Source organism: Aythya ferina (genome assembly GCF_964211825.1).
Source record: "Aythya ferina genome assembly, chromosome: 3".
Classification (NCBI taxonomy): domain Eukaryota; kingdom Metazoa; phylum Chordata; class Aves; order Anseriformes; family Anatidae; genus Aythya; species Aythya ferina.
In genome coordinates, this window is record NC_140298.1 from 27,976,248 (window position 1) to 27,991,954 (window position 15,707).

The 15,707-nt window shown below is 39.3% G+C and overlaps 2 protein-coding genes across 17 annotated transcripts in view; one reads left to right on the forward strand and one right to left on the reverse strand.

The window, feature by feature from the left end:
- Positions 1-15,707, forward strand: part of LOC311434741 (uncharacterized protein) — an 80,268-nt gene that overhangs the window by 58,487 nt on the left and 6,074 nt on the right. The window contains exons 5-6 of the transcript XR_014691700.1: positions 9,583-9,681; positions 10,150-10,293. The gene's annotated coding sequence lies outside the window, so the exon portion shown is untranslated. The remainder of the gene's footprint in view (positions 1-9,582; positions 9,682-10,149; positions 10,294-15,707) is intronic.
- PLD5 (phospholipase D family member 5) overlaps positions 1-15,707 on the reverse strand; it is a 317,026-nt gene that overhangs the window by 4,970 nt on the left and 296,349 nt on the right. For 15 of the 16 annotated variants that reach the window (XM_084515097.1, XM_084515090.1, XM_084515086.1 and 12 more), the window contains 4 exons: positions 11,548-11,745; positions 7,490-7,629; positions 5,355-5,520; positions 1,143-1,257 (listed from right to left, as the gene is read on the reverse strand). In XM_084515097.1, coding sequence (XP_084371223.1) covers positions 1,143-1,257; positions 5,355-5,520; positions 7,490-7,629; positions 11,548-11,745 — 619 coding nt within the window. Of the gene's footprint in view, positions 1-1,142; positions 1,258-5,354; positions 5,521-7,489; positions 7,653-11,519; positions 11,746-15,707 lie in introns of all 16 variants that reach the window. The other variant, XM_084515095.1, reaches the window with a different exon arrangement.

A 15,707-nucleotide genomic window follows, 5' to 3' on the forward strand; every position in this document is an offset into this window, starting at 1 on the left:
ATATACATATATATAGGGAAAAAGCCACCACCACAACAAAAACAGCTAAGAACCCATACTGTGTAGACACTTCATAAGGTAATGAAATTTGATCTGGGTATTAGAATTTAAAATGGAGTAAAAAGATGATTTTGGAGCTTTGGTACTTAAGAGACCAGAGAGGAATAAGGTCAGCTACTTGAAGTGAAAAGAGATTTGGGTAGATTGAGAGGGGTGGGTGCATGCTAAGAGCCCATCAATGTGAGCTTTTCAGAGGATCTTTTGGTCATCTCTCTATGCTACTTGTGATTGTCTTACTCTTCATCTGTGTGCGTTGACTTGCTTCTGTGTTTGCAGGCTTTCTTCGCCCCAACTCCCTCAGAGACTACTGGCTTTAAGCCCTTGCAGTAAGTCAGGGTGAGTAAGCTGGCAACGAAAACATATTTGAATGCCTGTTTTCTCCTTGACTTAGCAAAATCTTGTAACTTACTTTTTAATTTAGTAGCCCTTTTTTGATCCTTCAGCTCAAGCACAGCTCAGTCAGCTTTATGTATGCATATATATGTAAATTTTTATCGTGTGCATTCAGTTAGCATTTGACTGACAGTGAACTCCTGCTAGGTGCCATGAAGAGACTTCATTTAAATGTACCTTAACCCAAAATACCAATTAGACATATCTATCGTTAATAAAAGGAGGGTGTCTGAAATGTCATTATAGGTAAAATGGAATAAGATGACGTTGGAAAGTAACAGCCATTTGTGGAGTATTTACTAGGTTTATTTACTAATCTGCCATAGGTTTATCAATGACATGGGAAATAGAGAGTCCACCTTTGCTGAATTGCAGAAACCAGTAATATGTTGATCATCATATTTATTCTTACTTCATAAAGTATGTTGTATTTTTCTTTTGAGTTTATTTTTAACTACTGAAAGCAGTAGTCTCAAAAGCATGCTTTTGAGAAACTGATAGATAGGAAAAATAAATTTAAGAATTTTTAAATGACAATTGGTTCAAGGTTCAGGCTTCATCCAGGTTACCAGAGAAATTAGACTGGTATTGTAATTAAAAAAGCATATCAGATGTAGATTCCTCATTCATAAATGGGTATTTTTGAAGGCTTTTTGGCTAACGAATATTCTTGAGATGTGGTTACTTACCAATGTAAGCAGCTCCATCAGTCACCATATATTTGTTACGGTTTAGTTTGGGAAGGGAAGCATTCTTCTGTTCTTTAAGAAAACATGCATTCTCTTCTTCAAGGTCAAAGAATTTCTGCCATTAAATAGATTGGAGTTTAGGTTAATAAGAACCATTCTGTCATGGGCAGAAAAAATATATTCTGCTCTTCTACTCTTTATTGAAAATAAGTTAGTGCTACAGAACAGCTCAGGGTTATAAGGCGAGCATAAATTTTCATAAAGTACTGCACATTGCATTTCATACTAAATTCTCATAGTTTGTGATATTTGGTATACATTGTTAAGTATACAAAGTAAATAGCTACTGCATATTATAAGCAATACAATGCTGGATAATAAAGGCTACAAAATGAAGAGAAAAAAAAGTTGTGTTCTGCATAATGAGAGACAAACTTGTTTAGTTCATTTCCACATTCATCAAGAAGCCCTGGCATTTGAAGTCTGCTTCAGGATACATTCTTCCAGGTAAGACAAGTTGAATTCATACCTTTATCTGGCACATTGGCAAGTTTCCCGTTGAAAACGATGCCAGTCTCAGAAACTTTTCAAAACCCCATAGGCAAAGACCAGATTTAGCAGACAACAAGAGAAAAATGCATTTGTTTTACCCTGAAGTGTGATGCCTGATAGATCTGTTTTGAGGAGCTGTAATGTACTCCTTAACTGGCTCAGTGCCAGACAGGAAGATTTTCCAGCACAATACTCAGTAATGTTTGTTTCATCGAGAAAATTAATAGCTAGACACAGATTCCAAAAACAGAAGTGGAGAATAACATGATGAAGTAGAAATTAAATATTTACTGCATGACTTGGAAACTTTGATTGAGGTTATGGTGTAGAGCCTCAGAACAAATCTAATTCATGATACATTATTGATGAAAGTGGCTGTACACTGCACCTGCTCCGTGTGCCTGAGGAACTCCTATACAAGCGTGTACGGTTGACAGGAACTATGTACTTAGCAAGTTGGAGATGGATCTGAGAACGGCTTGAATTACTGGATAAAGCCAGAAGAAATGTTCATGTTATTCTCTGCACAACAGAACAGGAACTGAGATAGTTAGCCATAGGGTGTCCTTCAAGGACATTAACTCTTCCTGGTGATTTGGAAGCTGAAGCAACCTGCTGCGTAACTGACTATTATTGTAGGAACTAGTCTAAAAATTGCAAATAGGTAAACTATTCAATGCCAGGAAACAAAACACAATAAGCTCTCTTCCTGGGGTTATGAGATTTAGCAAAAGTTGCGTATTCTGCTGCTGCTGAAAAGAAGAAAAAAAAAAAAAAAAGCCAAGCACAATCATCATAGAAGCTTAGAGTTGTGATGATGAGAGAGATTCGACAGATGTGCTGAACTGAAAAATCACATGCCAGTTTCCTATTGTATAAGCTTATAAAAGAGAAGATTTCAGCTTCAGGCAGAAAAAAATAGAATGCTGGAAAATGTGTGTTCTCCAGCAACAGCAGACAAGTCATTAATTCCTTGACAATGCAGATAACAGTAGGGAGCTGCATCTGCCCTCACAAGCAGAGTACACAAATGTAGCTTTGATAGGCAAGTAAACCATCACCAGCAGTAAGTAGTAGCACAGACTAATGTTCTCTACTGTGTATCTTCAGCAGAAATTCTATGATAATAATACCACCACCTTTGGCTAAAGTTTCATTCATCTTTTCCATCCTTATTTTAGGAGTTTAGAACTTCAAAGTTCAGTTGGTGCTTGGGAGCAAAGGTTTCATAGTTAATATACAGCACTTTTTTTTGACTCACAGAACATCTGTATTTTGGTATTTCTGGTTTCCTGAAAACTAGCAAAAGGTTCTGTTTCTTTTCCTATCTTAACCTAGCATGAATATACCCGTACAGTTTTCACTTGGCGGCTCAAGAATGGTTTGTGCCATAGATCCGTATGCCTGGTCCATGGCACTCCTACCTGGGTTCCAGTTTCTTGATGTTGCTGTACTCCAGTTAGGCTTCATTGAGAAGCATCCACCTGCCTCTGGTCAGCACTGTAAGCAACAGAGCTGGACCACTTCTAAAACACCTTTGGGAGTTAGACTCTGCTTTCGTGCATGGAAGATGTGCTTCAAATGCCAAGTACACAAAACGTGAGTACTAAAATGAAGGTCCCAAGAGACACGCCAATGAGCACTTCACCTTGACTTTACCCTTTATGACTGAAGTTTAAATTACATGGTCCCATTTGGTTCAGTGCAGGGAGCAGGACAGAGATCCCTAAAGGAGCAGCAATTTGGTATGCAGTTTAACTCCTTGGTATTAGGCTGGGTGCTTGCTGCATTTACTATGTCCCTAAACAAAGCTTCTTCATAAATTCTCAACTCATCTTTTTTCAGAATATGTATATTGAATTTACAGTCTCAAAGCAGTGTCAGTTTAGTCCAGTAACTCTTAATGCTAACATAAACCAGACTGGACAAGTACGGCAAGGCATGCCACTGGGAACAAAAGCTAGAGGGAAGAAAGAAGTTATTAAATATGCTTTCTAGGACTCAGCTATGTTATCCCCAAGAAAACTTGTGAGTGGGAGGGTGTGATCTCAGTCAGAACATTATTAAGGCACTGGGACAGGTTAGCAATTTAAGTTTTCAATCAGAATTTGTAACTTGAATTTCTCTTACAATTGGAAAATTCTTGTGTATAAACATATATAATATGTGCCTGCACATGACAGTATTTTCTGTGCATGCCAGTATGCACACATTATTATACTTTGATCCTGGCTAGAACAGATGAATACAAAGGAAATTAATATGTTTTTTTAAAGTGCTCATTTGTCATGTTCTGTGAGGTAAATATGTGCTGTGATGAAGCCTGTGGTGCAGTTTCAGCCAAAATTGAGTAGTTACCAGCAAAGTCTGAGCCTTAGGCTATTAATTATACCAAACCCATCTTTAATCAGTTCTTACCTAAGGCAGTGACTTGACCAGCATGCAGAACTTGTGAGGTACAGCACAGAGGCAACTGAGTTGCATTGAACCTTTAAAACTAGATTTAAATCTGCTATGATTTTTTTTTTTCCTGGAAATCATTGTATTTCTATGTTAACTACAGTGATTCTGGCTAGAATATCTCTGCCTAGAAATTGTTCTTTTCCTTCTATCATTCAGTTCTTTACAAGAAAATTCTGTACTAAAAATTTTACCTGTTTTAAGGAAATGGAAATAGATATGACTATGTACAGCATTAGGTGCCTTTTAAATAAAAATAATTTTAACACATAAAATTTCAATGAATATGGAACAAGTAAGTTACTTGAAAGTGAAGTAGCTTAAGCATTGTCATATGTTGTTTTTGTCTTAAAACACAATGTTGCTTCTCACTTTAAGAAACTTGTAATAACTGTATTTTAAAGCAAAAATCTATTTCTAGATATATACATATATATACCACAGTGTAACACAACACTTCCCCTGCAATTGTTGTCAATTAAAAACAACAAGAAAAAAAATAAAAATTTAGGGGATTGCTTAAGACAGTTATCTGAAAGAAATAAAAATTGTTTCAAGATGACTGACTAGCAGTATGCCTTAATTTCAAAAAAATTAATTGTATCAAATTTAAAGTAGTACTTACCATACGTACCATATACACTGTTCTCTGATACACATGTAACACTAGCTATTTCTCACCTTTCTGATTGCATGCCTTATGCAAACACATAATAGTTCTAGATTTTGTAATCCTGAATTTGCAACCTCAATTTAAGATAAAATATTATTTTTTCATATACTTTACTTAAGTAAAGGAAAAATAGATACTTATGCAGATGAACAGTAAGGTTACACAAATCCAGACTAAAACACGTTTATGCTGTCACATTTACTCTTATCAGCCAGCATAAACAAGACATACGGCTACAGTTCACTCTGCTAGCTTTGCCATGAAAGACCAGATGTAGTGTTTTATGCAAGCTGTCCCCCACACAGACTGCCTTTTGGCATCATTCTATTTTTCTGTCTTAATTTCAATGTCTGTTACTACTAGAAATAATTTTAGTTCACTATATTACAGTCCCTATGTTATTTAATGAAATTTAAAGGCTTTGGTACAAACAGAGAATACTTTCCAGTTGTGAAGTTTTCTTGGTATTTTTGTGGGGTGTACAGGAGAGTATCTTAAGATTTCAAACCAATATGGATTATACTTACAACTTTCAAACTACAGCTTGGAACTTCAGTGCAAATAGCTTTGAGAGATGAAACAAAGTTAAAAGTAAGGGGATCTGTGTCTCTTGAGAAACTTATGAGAAGTCGAACTTTAATACTTCGTAAAACTAAAGCTTCTCTTATCTTCCCATCTAAATATGGCCAGTATCTGTGGAGAAAGAACACAGTATGTTCATATAACTTTTTTTTTTTTTAAAGGGTTTTTATCCAGTCAAGCCTAGAAGACATCACAGAGAGAACTATATACATTTATTTAATTAAATTAGAATGTATTTTTCTGTCCAAGAAATGCTGTTCTCACTGAACAGATCAGCCAGCATCCCTTTTTGTAGCATTCTGCGCTGCCACTGCGGGGACAGTGAGGCTGTGGACAACTGAGCTGAGCTGTGTTCACCCACCCATAGCTAGGAAGGTTGCTCCTGCATCACTGCTTCTATTGAGAGCAGTGGAGGGAGAACCAGCAGAAGGAGCTACAGCTAGAGGGTGCTGCTTACCTAACCCAGATAGAAGGATTTTCTGTTGCTTACACAAGTAAGGGAACAGGGACGCTGAATCCTCCTCTGACTGCTGTTCTCTCTTTGCCGGTGTACCATACAGGCAGAAGACTGGAATGTCTTCTGTTAATTTCCTGCTTTGAAAAGGAGAGTTGTGCATGGTGCCTGCATCTGTTAGCAGCAGCAGGAGATGGGTTGCTTAAGGAGGATGCTACCTTTTCCTGATCAAGATGGGAGAAATTATTCAACAAGTGGGATACTGGCCTCCATAGTGCTCATCTCCCACCTGTTGGGTTGCCTGTTCTTGCTATTTCAATCCTTGCATTCCTGACTCTTGGTGAGACTAGGTCAGGACAGGGAGAATTAGATAAATGAAAACACACTTTTTCTTTATTCCAGTAGTGTCAGGGCATTCAGCCTAATGAAATCTGAGCTCTTCAATGCCAGACAACGTGGGAGCTGACAAGTTAGGGAAGCTGTGGCAGTGCCTCAAACACAAAGCCATGCTGCTAGGGAAAATGTTAAAAGAATTTACACAAGTGACTTCCTTGGAGCTCTCTAATCCAATGGATTTCTGAATTGTTTAGGCATGAGAAAGAAAAAGGGAGGAATGTGGCAGGAGGTAATATAAGCTGCAACACTGCAGCAGTACTAGATGTGAGGAGCCTTTCCAGCATGAAGGAGAAACGAGAGGGCTGATTCTGTCAGTGTGACAGAGGCTGTACATAATGAGCTGATCTGAAAACCCCTCTTCTGGATTTGAAATAGCTTACACTTGATATCAGTCAAATCATTAAAAAAAAAAAAAGAAAGAACAAAACATACCTTCATGCAAAACTGGAAAAAAGCACATAACCACGTTTAGTTTGGCCTCGTGTTCAATTAAAGTGCACGGATGGAACAGCAAACTTACGTAGCTGTTCAGTTCATAGCAAGCGTTACCAATAGAAAGAGGGACCACTGAATACTTGCCTTCTAAGTTGGATGGTTTTAGAACACTGGTGGCTTCAGTTTTGGGTCATGACTGCTTTTTAGTGGTCCATATAAACTGTGTGTTTAAAAGTTACTTAGTTTTGTTTGGTTTTAACATTTCTCTTTTCTTCAAACTACAGTGTAACTTAAAATGTAATCTGTGCTGAATTCAAAAATAGCTTACATATAGTTCAGTAAGGCTATGACATCTCCCATGTTTTAGATGAGAACTCACAGCATGTTTCTTCTCTCTTACATGCACACCCACTTTGTATTGGATAGGTATATGGTATTCATAAACTAGCAGTAGCTGTGTTATCAAGGTAGTGAATACAATAGCATAAGAAATGGGATTAATGTGTAAGCAAGTTCTTGGACTCCTGGGTCTCTTGCAGGTGGTCAGCCTAAACAAGTTCTGATCTCCTTCGATAGGCAGATCCAAAGCTTAGGGCCCAGAACTGGAAATGTCTTCTTAGGTCCCAATTCTGCTCCTATTTAAGTCAATGGCAGAACTCTCACTGATTTCAATAAGAGCAGAATTGGGCCCAAAGAAATTGGTCCACAATGGTAACTAATCTCCTCTGGGTTCATTTGCTCCAGCAGTTCGTAATGGCATTATGACAGTGTGCTAGCCTGGACATGGACACTCACCGTTTAGCATTTGTGTCGATGACGATCGGCAGGTAGTCCATGACAGCTATGTACACGAACTGTTTCGCATCATCGATAACATTGTATATAGCTTCAATATCCAGGACTCTGTCCTTTGGGCAGAAGAGTTTAGGTGAATTCTGTGAAGGCAAAAATTCAAATACTGCATTTAAAACATGGGGATAGATTTTTTTCCTCCTTCCCCCCCTCATACTTCCTACGATAGCAGGTACTATTCTGAATTTTAGTAGAGAATATTAAATATATCTTTACCTGTTCTGCTGGAGTACTCAAACATACAAAGACTTATTTTTCAAGGCTTAGTTTTGCCTTGAAAACTTCATCATTTAGATATAACTGGTTAAAACACAGACAGCACAAGCGTGAAAACAGCGCAGAAACTCTCATTGAAGTTTTCACATTTCAGAGAATTTTGTTGCAAAGAGGTCCAGGACTGGTTACTGTCAGATGGTCCTGTTTATAGTACCACACAGTCACCATTTGCTCAGTCACTGTTGCAGGGAGATGCTGCAGTTTTGCAAGAAACTTACCTTTAAAATCTAGCTTCAGGTATGGAGTAACTCTGTACCTGGCACTGCGCCTAGGGCAGCAGGGCAGCCAGGCAAAATCTTCCAGGATCACCTGTCTGCAGCAGAGAGGCCAGGGAGCTCCTGCTCTCCTGCCCGAGCAGAGAGAAGAGGTGGAGCTGCTGCCACACTGCTTGCAGCTCCTGAGAGCAGAGGCTACTAAAGGTTGGTCGCAGAGCGCAGGCAGGGGCCAGTTACAGCCTGCTGCTGCTGTACCACCTCACCTTTGTTACCTGCAAGGTTGGCATTCAGACATCTAGATGACTATGTTTTCTTTAGGAGGGGTTGACTTTTTTTTTCTTTCTATACAATACCTGTCACCTTAGTGCCTTAAGCCTTGATTGGTGTTAAAGATTTACTACAGATAAAGAAGTTAGTAAAATATGAGAAAATTAACAGTAGCAAGATTTCAAGACCAATATTCTGGATGCATTCCTGAACACTAAGAAAAACAACCCAAACCTCCTATGTTTTATCAGCTGGTCTGGAAGATGATTTTGTTGCTAAGCAACATCACAGCCACGATTCCTGACTCTTAAGAAAAAAAGTTCAATGACTTAATGTTGTCCTTGTTGTTTTACACAGCACAAAGATGGAAAGCAAAATACATAAAATACATTTTTCAAAGAATAAATTTGGACTCACGAAGAAGTGTAAAGTGATTTTGTTAAACATACTTGATATCTAGTATCTGAAACAAAGAGGCTATTGCATGATTCTTACGCTCAATATTTTCTTGAATAGAAATTTTAAGCTACAGCCAGAACAGCTAAAGAACAAAATTGTTAACTCATTCTCATTTTCAGATGCATTCACTACGAACACCAGAAAGCCAAAGACATTTAGAAGAAAAACATTGGTTCTGCCTGTAACTCTTGTGATACATTTCCATTCGTTAGCATTCCACTAGTTTGCTTGTGGTATGGGCAACCCGCTCTGGTCATTTTAGTACTTTCTTGGTATTAGCTGGGCAGTACTTGATGTGCTGATGAACACCTGCCTGGCACATCTCTAACATAAGGAGGAAGTGAGAATGTGTTTCCTAACGGTGCATATTTGATGGTCACTGTCTCCCTCCATACAGGCACAAGGCCTCTAACAATCCCAAAGCACATCATGTTTGCGATACACAGTGTGATAAATAAGATCCTTGGTTGGCAAGATCTCTAAATTCCTTCCTTGTCCTCATGCAGTAGCTATAGGGAGCTAATTCAGACCAGGCTGTTCAAGTAGGTTCAGTAGTAGGTAGGCGCTCCTCACTGTGAGCAGTTTTTTCCTATGGCATCAGAACAGTATATGTCAGAACAACGTATGTGGAAGTCATTTAGTTACATTAAAGCCCATTTTGCAGCCTGTTCATACAGAAGAAAAATTACTTTTTTTCTTATGATAGATATCCTAGTAACTAAACTGGCTGTGACTACGTTGTCAGGTAACTCCTGGTATTGGACTTAGCTGATCTGAGCTTCTGAGTAGAATAACTCCTTCCTTTTGTTTTCTGAATAGGATTTCAAGACAAGAGGCCTTTGTCTCCCACAGAAAAGGAGAACACATCAGAGGGAAGAAGTGCACATTCTGCCAACTGCATGCAGAAGAGCAATTTCTGTAAGTCTGTGTTCACTTGTCTTTGTCTAGGATTCCATGTCCCTTAAAGTTGGCCTTGCCCAGCTTTCACTACTGTGCACCCTTGCAGGAATGGCTTTCAGAAGGATTTCTCCATTTCTTACAGATTGCTTAGAAAGGAGTAGGAGTTGACACGCTAGTTCCAGTAATGGCAACTACTTCAGGTGGAATTAATTTCAGAGCTCCTCAGCTATCAGTTAAAAAGGCAGTTTTCTAATTTAACCTAGTCTAGGGACTAGCTTAATCTTAAGCTAATGGAGACTAGCTTAATTAAGACTCTCCGAAATCAGTGGAAGTACATGTATCTTCATAAGACTATTAATTTCTGTCTGTCTCGGGCACTTCCAGATTTTCAGTCATTTCATTTTGGAATAGCTCTTTGTCTCTTGAATGACTTTAGGAGTGTTAAAATCCTGGACTCCTGACTTTTTCATGTCTCTCTCCCACCAGGTGAAGTTACCCTGCCCCATTTGACTGTCTGCACCACCATCTTGTGCTAGTAGCTCACACAGCTTGTGTGCTACATACCTTGTGTTGTTTTAGACTTACCTGGCAATGAAATGGTGGGGGTTTCCCCTTGTTTTATGCAGAATGGTAAGTAACTGTTTTCATCTTCAGTATATTCCTGATTTTGAAGTTTTTAACTCACGTTATCTCCAAAATGAAAGATACTCTATCTTCCATTATCTCTATCAGCCTGTGTACTTTTTTCCAGTTTTGCTACATCACTTCTGAGATGGATGACTGTTCCATTTCTTCCCATTAAAAATACACACTGTGCTTCCACAGGGACTGCTACTTGAATTTTAGAAGTTTCAAAATACCATTTAAAAATAAAAGTAGATAATGTTCTACAGAAGCATGAATGCTCTAAAGGGAACAGTCAAGAGGAGCAATACTTAGAAATAACACAAATAAAAATCCAAGTTCTGATATCAAGATTATTATATATAATTTTAGATATCTGATTTACAATTTATTTACTCCAAGTCATTCACCTTATATCCGCTAGTGTAAATAAATCAGCTAATTTGAAAGGCCTCCATATCATTTTCTGAATGCTAGAGGAAAAGCGACACTTACAGAGAAGGAAAAAGAATAATGCACATGTTCTTCAGCAGTTTTCAGTCCTGTCAAATTTAACGTCACAGAAATCAGAATGAAAAAAATAAACTGTGATTTGTTTGTTCTGCACCATAAAAAAAAGTAACACTTTTTAAAAAGCTTTCAACTACTGAAGTAACCACTTCTCCAGACAGCAGAATAATGCATAGGTGGCAACCATAGTGGTCTTTTCTCTGTAGCTGAATTTCCAGTCACTTGCATGAGTCTCATTGTTAATAGCTGCTTCTGGCTAAGTACATGACAGTAATGTGCATCTTTTTCAGTTAGGGCCAATTGAGAGAAATGCTTAAGTACAGGCATAATCTACACCACATGTTCCTATTAATGATAATTTCCATCAGTAGACCTGTTAATTTCTAATGGGTTTATATGCCTTTCTGAACACACGTTCTTTTTTTTTTTTTTTTTTTTTTTTTTTTTAAACAAAGCAAAGGTACTCAAGTGTAGAAGTAAAACTCCTTTTCTCCAGCTTATGTCAGAGAGAACACAACAATGTAATGGACTTCGTGCGGGGAACTGAAAATCTGTATCAGTGAAGAGACATTAGAGTTTTTTCATACATGCTACTGAGACCTATCTAACCCAGTCCCACCACTCTGTTTTTTAATAGAAGAGACTGTTAGGAGAGTAAGCAGATGTTATATTTCTGGTCTTCCAAAAGTCTGATGAGATAAATAAGATTCTTCCCTTCCCACCCTCCCCGCAATTCATTTCAGAACTTACCGACACAAAAGCTTCTGATTTAGTCTCATTCAGCTGCAGTGTCAGTTTATTCTGAGTATCGTACACTCCATATAGTCTCTTAGACCAACTTGGAGGTATTTTATTCTTGTATTTTAATGAACTGTACAGGGCAAATATCCTTTGTAAATCCAGGACGAGGCAGCTGCAGTTGTATACGATGACGCCAAGTTCCTTCATCTGTGAAATTAAAGGTTCATATTATTAGTGGTATTTTGGCTGAGGGTTCTGTAGAAATAGGCAGTAAGAACATCAACAGTTTCTGAAGGGTACCTTGTACTCAGCAGTATTACTGTCAACAACAGGAACATCCATAACAACACTTTTTTCAAAGACAAAGGCATAAGCTAAATTTTCAAAGTCAAAAGCAGGCAAAAGCTGTAACAGGGCTTGTATGCGCAGTGTGTGTCGCAGCCTCACGCCCTGACAGAACACAACACACCTGGCAGATGGACACAACTCCAGAGTGATACCCGTTTATCACAGGCACCATTTTTTCTGTATGTGTTGCTCAAACTTACTGCTTTTGGCTGTGGTGTTTTTTATTTTTAATTTATTTCTTGTTTACGGGAAAAGCATCCTCTCTGCTAGGTGACAGTTTCTTACTTCAGAAACAATTTATCTTCTCTGACTTGCAGAAAATCTGAAAGCAATGAACTTATTTCTTGGCTGAAGAAGAAATATGATGCTTCAGTTTCCAATACAAGGATGAAAAACAGGTTTTTAATACTCTGAGTAGCTAAATTGATTGTGCTATTATACACAGCATGATCCAGTATACAGTACAACCAGTTAGCACACAAAAGGGTTTGATTCTCAGCTCCACCATTGGAACGGTATCTCACTAAGGTTCATCAGATTTCTGCTTGTCAGTTCCTTCACATGTGAAAACAGGGACAGTGAAGCACTTCAAAAACAGTACCCTTCTCACATGTAGAAGCATGAGGAAAACCAGCCCAAATAAATACAGATACCATGGTACAATTAAATGCCTTAACCTTAACAGCCTTCCTGCTCCATTTACCTGAAGGCATGTCTCCTGATTATCCTAAGTCTTGTCAGAGATCTCATTAACTACACATGCCCAGTACTTCTGGTGTTGATAGAATTTCACTTATAAGTGTATTTTCTGGATTCTGTAATCAAAGTGTTAACACACTCACACCCTCTCTCCCTTCTGTTGCTTTATAACATCTCAGGAAAGCACTGTTACAGCCACATATGCTATTGACCTCTCATTATCTGCATTTCACACTAGTTCAACCATCTCCAAAAATCAAGGAGACAACCTGCATGTACCTGTTGAAAAGCAGTATGTAGGATAAATATTTAAAGGACCCATGCTGCTTTTCTGCAAGCAGACTTTCTTGGTAGCGTGTCTTAGAAGTCTCTCTTGCATGATGAACAAAATAAGGAGGCTATGCACCAAAATTTCCTCATTGGTTTCATTCCCTCAGATGAGTTCTCCACAATCACATGGGGGTAGTTTCTGGTAGGGACGTGTCTTTCTGTAAAGCCTGTGTGAACTCTGAACCCATGCTGTTATCTCAGAGCTTGTTCCTGCACAGCTCTCCCTGACTACAGATGAGAAACGCTCTGTATGAGTGGGTAGAGGAAGGGAAGTGAAGGATAGAGTTGAACCTTTGCTCTTTTTCTGTACTCTTTTTCAACAAATCCAAATAATCCGATGTGAAAGAAACGTGATGGGTGGCAGGTACTTCATGTCCCTGGATTGAAAATACTGCATACATAAGAACATACAACTCATAGCAATCTCATTCCCAAATACTTACTGAATAGTCTTGTGTCCCCTCCCACCCTCCCCTCCCCCAGAACATTACCTAATAATCTTACTGCCTAAGTATTAATATTTCCACTAGCTTCTTTAATTTAATTTAGAAAAAATACAAAATTCCTGTATTAGCCTGCACAACCTGCAATTTCTGGGTACCTGGAAAACAGACTACTTACTGCACTGCAGCCTTCCTTTTATGAGTAAGCTGGTAAATTTATTTTGATGATAAATATAATTTATTCCATGCTGCGCCCAGCATCCTAGTCAAACAGGCTATTGGGAATAAAAGTCAAAGATGTTATTGGGAATAACATCTTTGACTTTTTTCCCCTGGGTGCTGGTATCTCTGGGGACACTCCTGTATTCAGCTTAAGGCTGTCCTGGTCCTCCACACGCTGTTTGTCTCCAAACATTTTTAACTATATGTTACCTGCGTTTTCACTGTGTATCGCCAATACTCCTCTCTTAATTGCCAGGCACGCCACTGCAAAGAACTTACTAATAGTATTCTGTTACATGTATCTGCATAATGTGGTTTAATTGGCTTTTCATGGCCGTTACTTGATTCTGACATAATTATGTGGTTACAGTTTTCCTTTCATTTATCAGTCCCATTATTACTAGCCCACTTTATCCCTTCCACTAAAAGTAAAGATAAAACAATGTCCTAACAATGCACCAGAAGCTGCCAGCCTTGCATCCATGTGCGCAGCTCTCCTGAGAGGAGAGCTTGCAGTGTCCTCCCTGTCAGTGCACTAGGGGATTGCCCTTCCACCTTAGCGCTTCTCCCCGTGGGGAGGTAAGGAGGAAGCCCAGCAGTGCATTTCAGTGCAGTTTGGCAGGCCACCCCGCAGCCTGGTGCAGCTCCAGCATAGCCAGGCACTGCCAGCGGCCCCTGGACAGGCCCGGCTGCAGCAGCTGCTGGGCACCCTGGTGCAGGCTCCGCCCTCCCCACCCAAATTGCAGGCTGGAGCGATGCCAGTTCGAGATGCATTTACAGCACGCCCTGAACCCTGGCTTCCCACCATGGGGCATCTCACGGTTGGCTTCCGTGGAGGCAAGCGCTGGTGAGAGCTTTCCCTGGCTCTGAAGCTGTGAGGAGAGCTCTCCCCCATGCGGGTGGTCCGTGGTACAGACTGGGCTCCTCCTTTCCCTCTCCAGGAAAACAGCTGCTCTTTCCACACAGCTGCCTGCTTTTATGGACTCAAGTTCAAATTTGCCAGAACTTGGGAAATAGATTGAAAGTTATCAGAAGAGGGTAGACAGCGACTCAGATGTGTACTGTGCAGATCTCAGTTCCTTAGGAAAACAGGTTGGATGGCAGTCTGTTGGCTCGTTACAGTCTGGTTCAAGTGCCAGTCACCTTACAGCACAAAATAAGAACAGAACAAACAATGCACATTTGTATGCATCAAAACTTCAGCCTCCTCCTCCCTCGTGGAACAACTCTAAGTCAGTTTGGAAACCAAAAAAATGTGCTGCTTCAGGAGCATCTTCCACACCAAGCCTATTTTTACTCCCATACTCTGAGGTGAGGAGAGACTGCTCTTTTTCCAATTAATCACAGAGCCTATCATCCTGGAGGCACTTCAGAGAGTGGGCTGCAAGGATGTGGTGGTGACAGATTTAGTACGAAGGGGTATGTCATCTAGATAAGGGAAGATATTTTCTCTTCAGTTTGAGAGCTGCTGTTATTACAGACTATTCTTTTTTTTCCAAACAGTCTCAGAGGAGAAGAAGAATTTTTTCTTCTTATATTGAAAGAATCAAAATCTTTGTGTCGGTCCCTGACTGAATTCCAGTGACTGAAACCTGTAGCTAAGCATCATCAGAGATACATTCTATGGTAAAATCCTCCAGGGAAAGAGCTCATAAAGCAAGGGAAGTATTTCTTCATCTTGAGTTTTAAAAGCAACTTACCCAGTAATGAAAGCATCAGTGAAAAATTAAAGTGAAGAAGGTCTCAAGAAATTAAAACCTTAATTAGTCTAAGGAAGATAATTCTGAAATGAAAATACTCGCAAATTTGATTGCCTCAAAATGGAACTGAAATACAGGGATGTGAAAGTCACAAAGTTGCTTGTGAGTGACATTTTCAGAGTATGTGTTGGGATCTGAGGACTGGAGTGGTTTCCTGGATAGGGAATTTTGAGTCCTCTCTTTCCCTTTTTGTTAAGATCGCCGAATGCTCTTCTCCAAGAATGAAAAACACTGGAGCAGGTTGCTCCTCATTCTTCCCCATGCCATTTCCATGTGTGCAGAGCAGCTATTAAAGGCTACCAAACCAGCATTTGTCTTTCTTGCCAGTAAGTGCTTTCTTAAACTACCAGGAGTGAATGGTTAACAA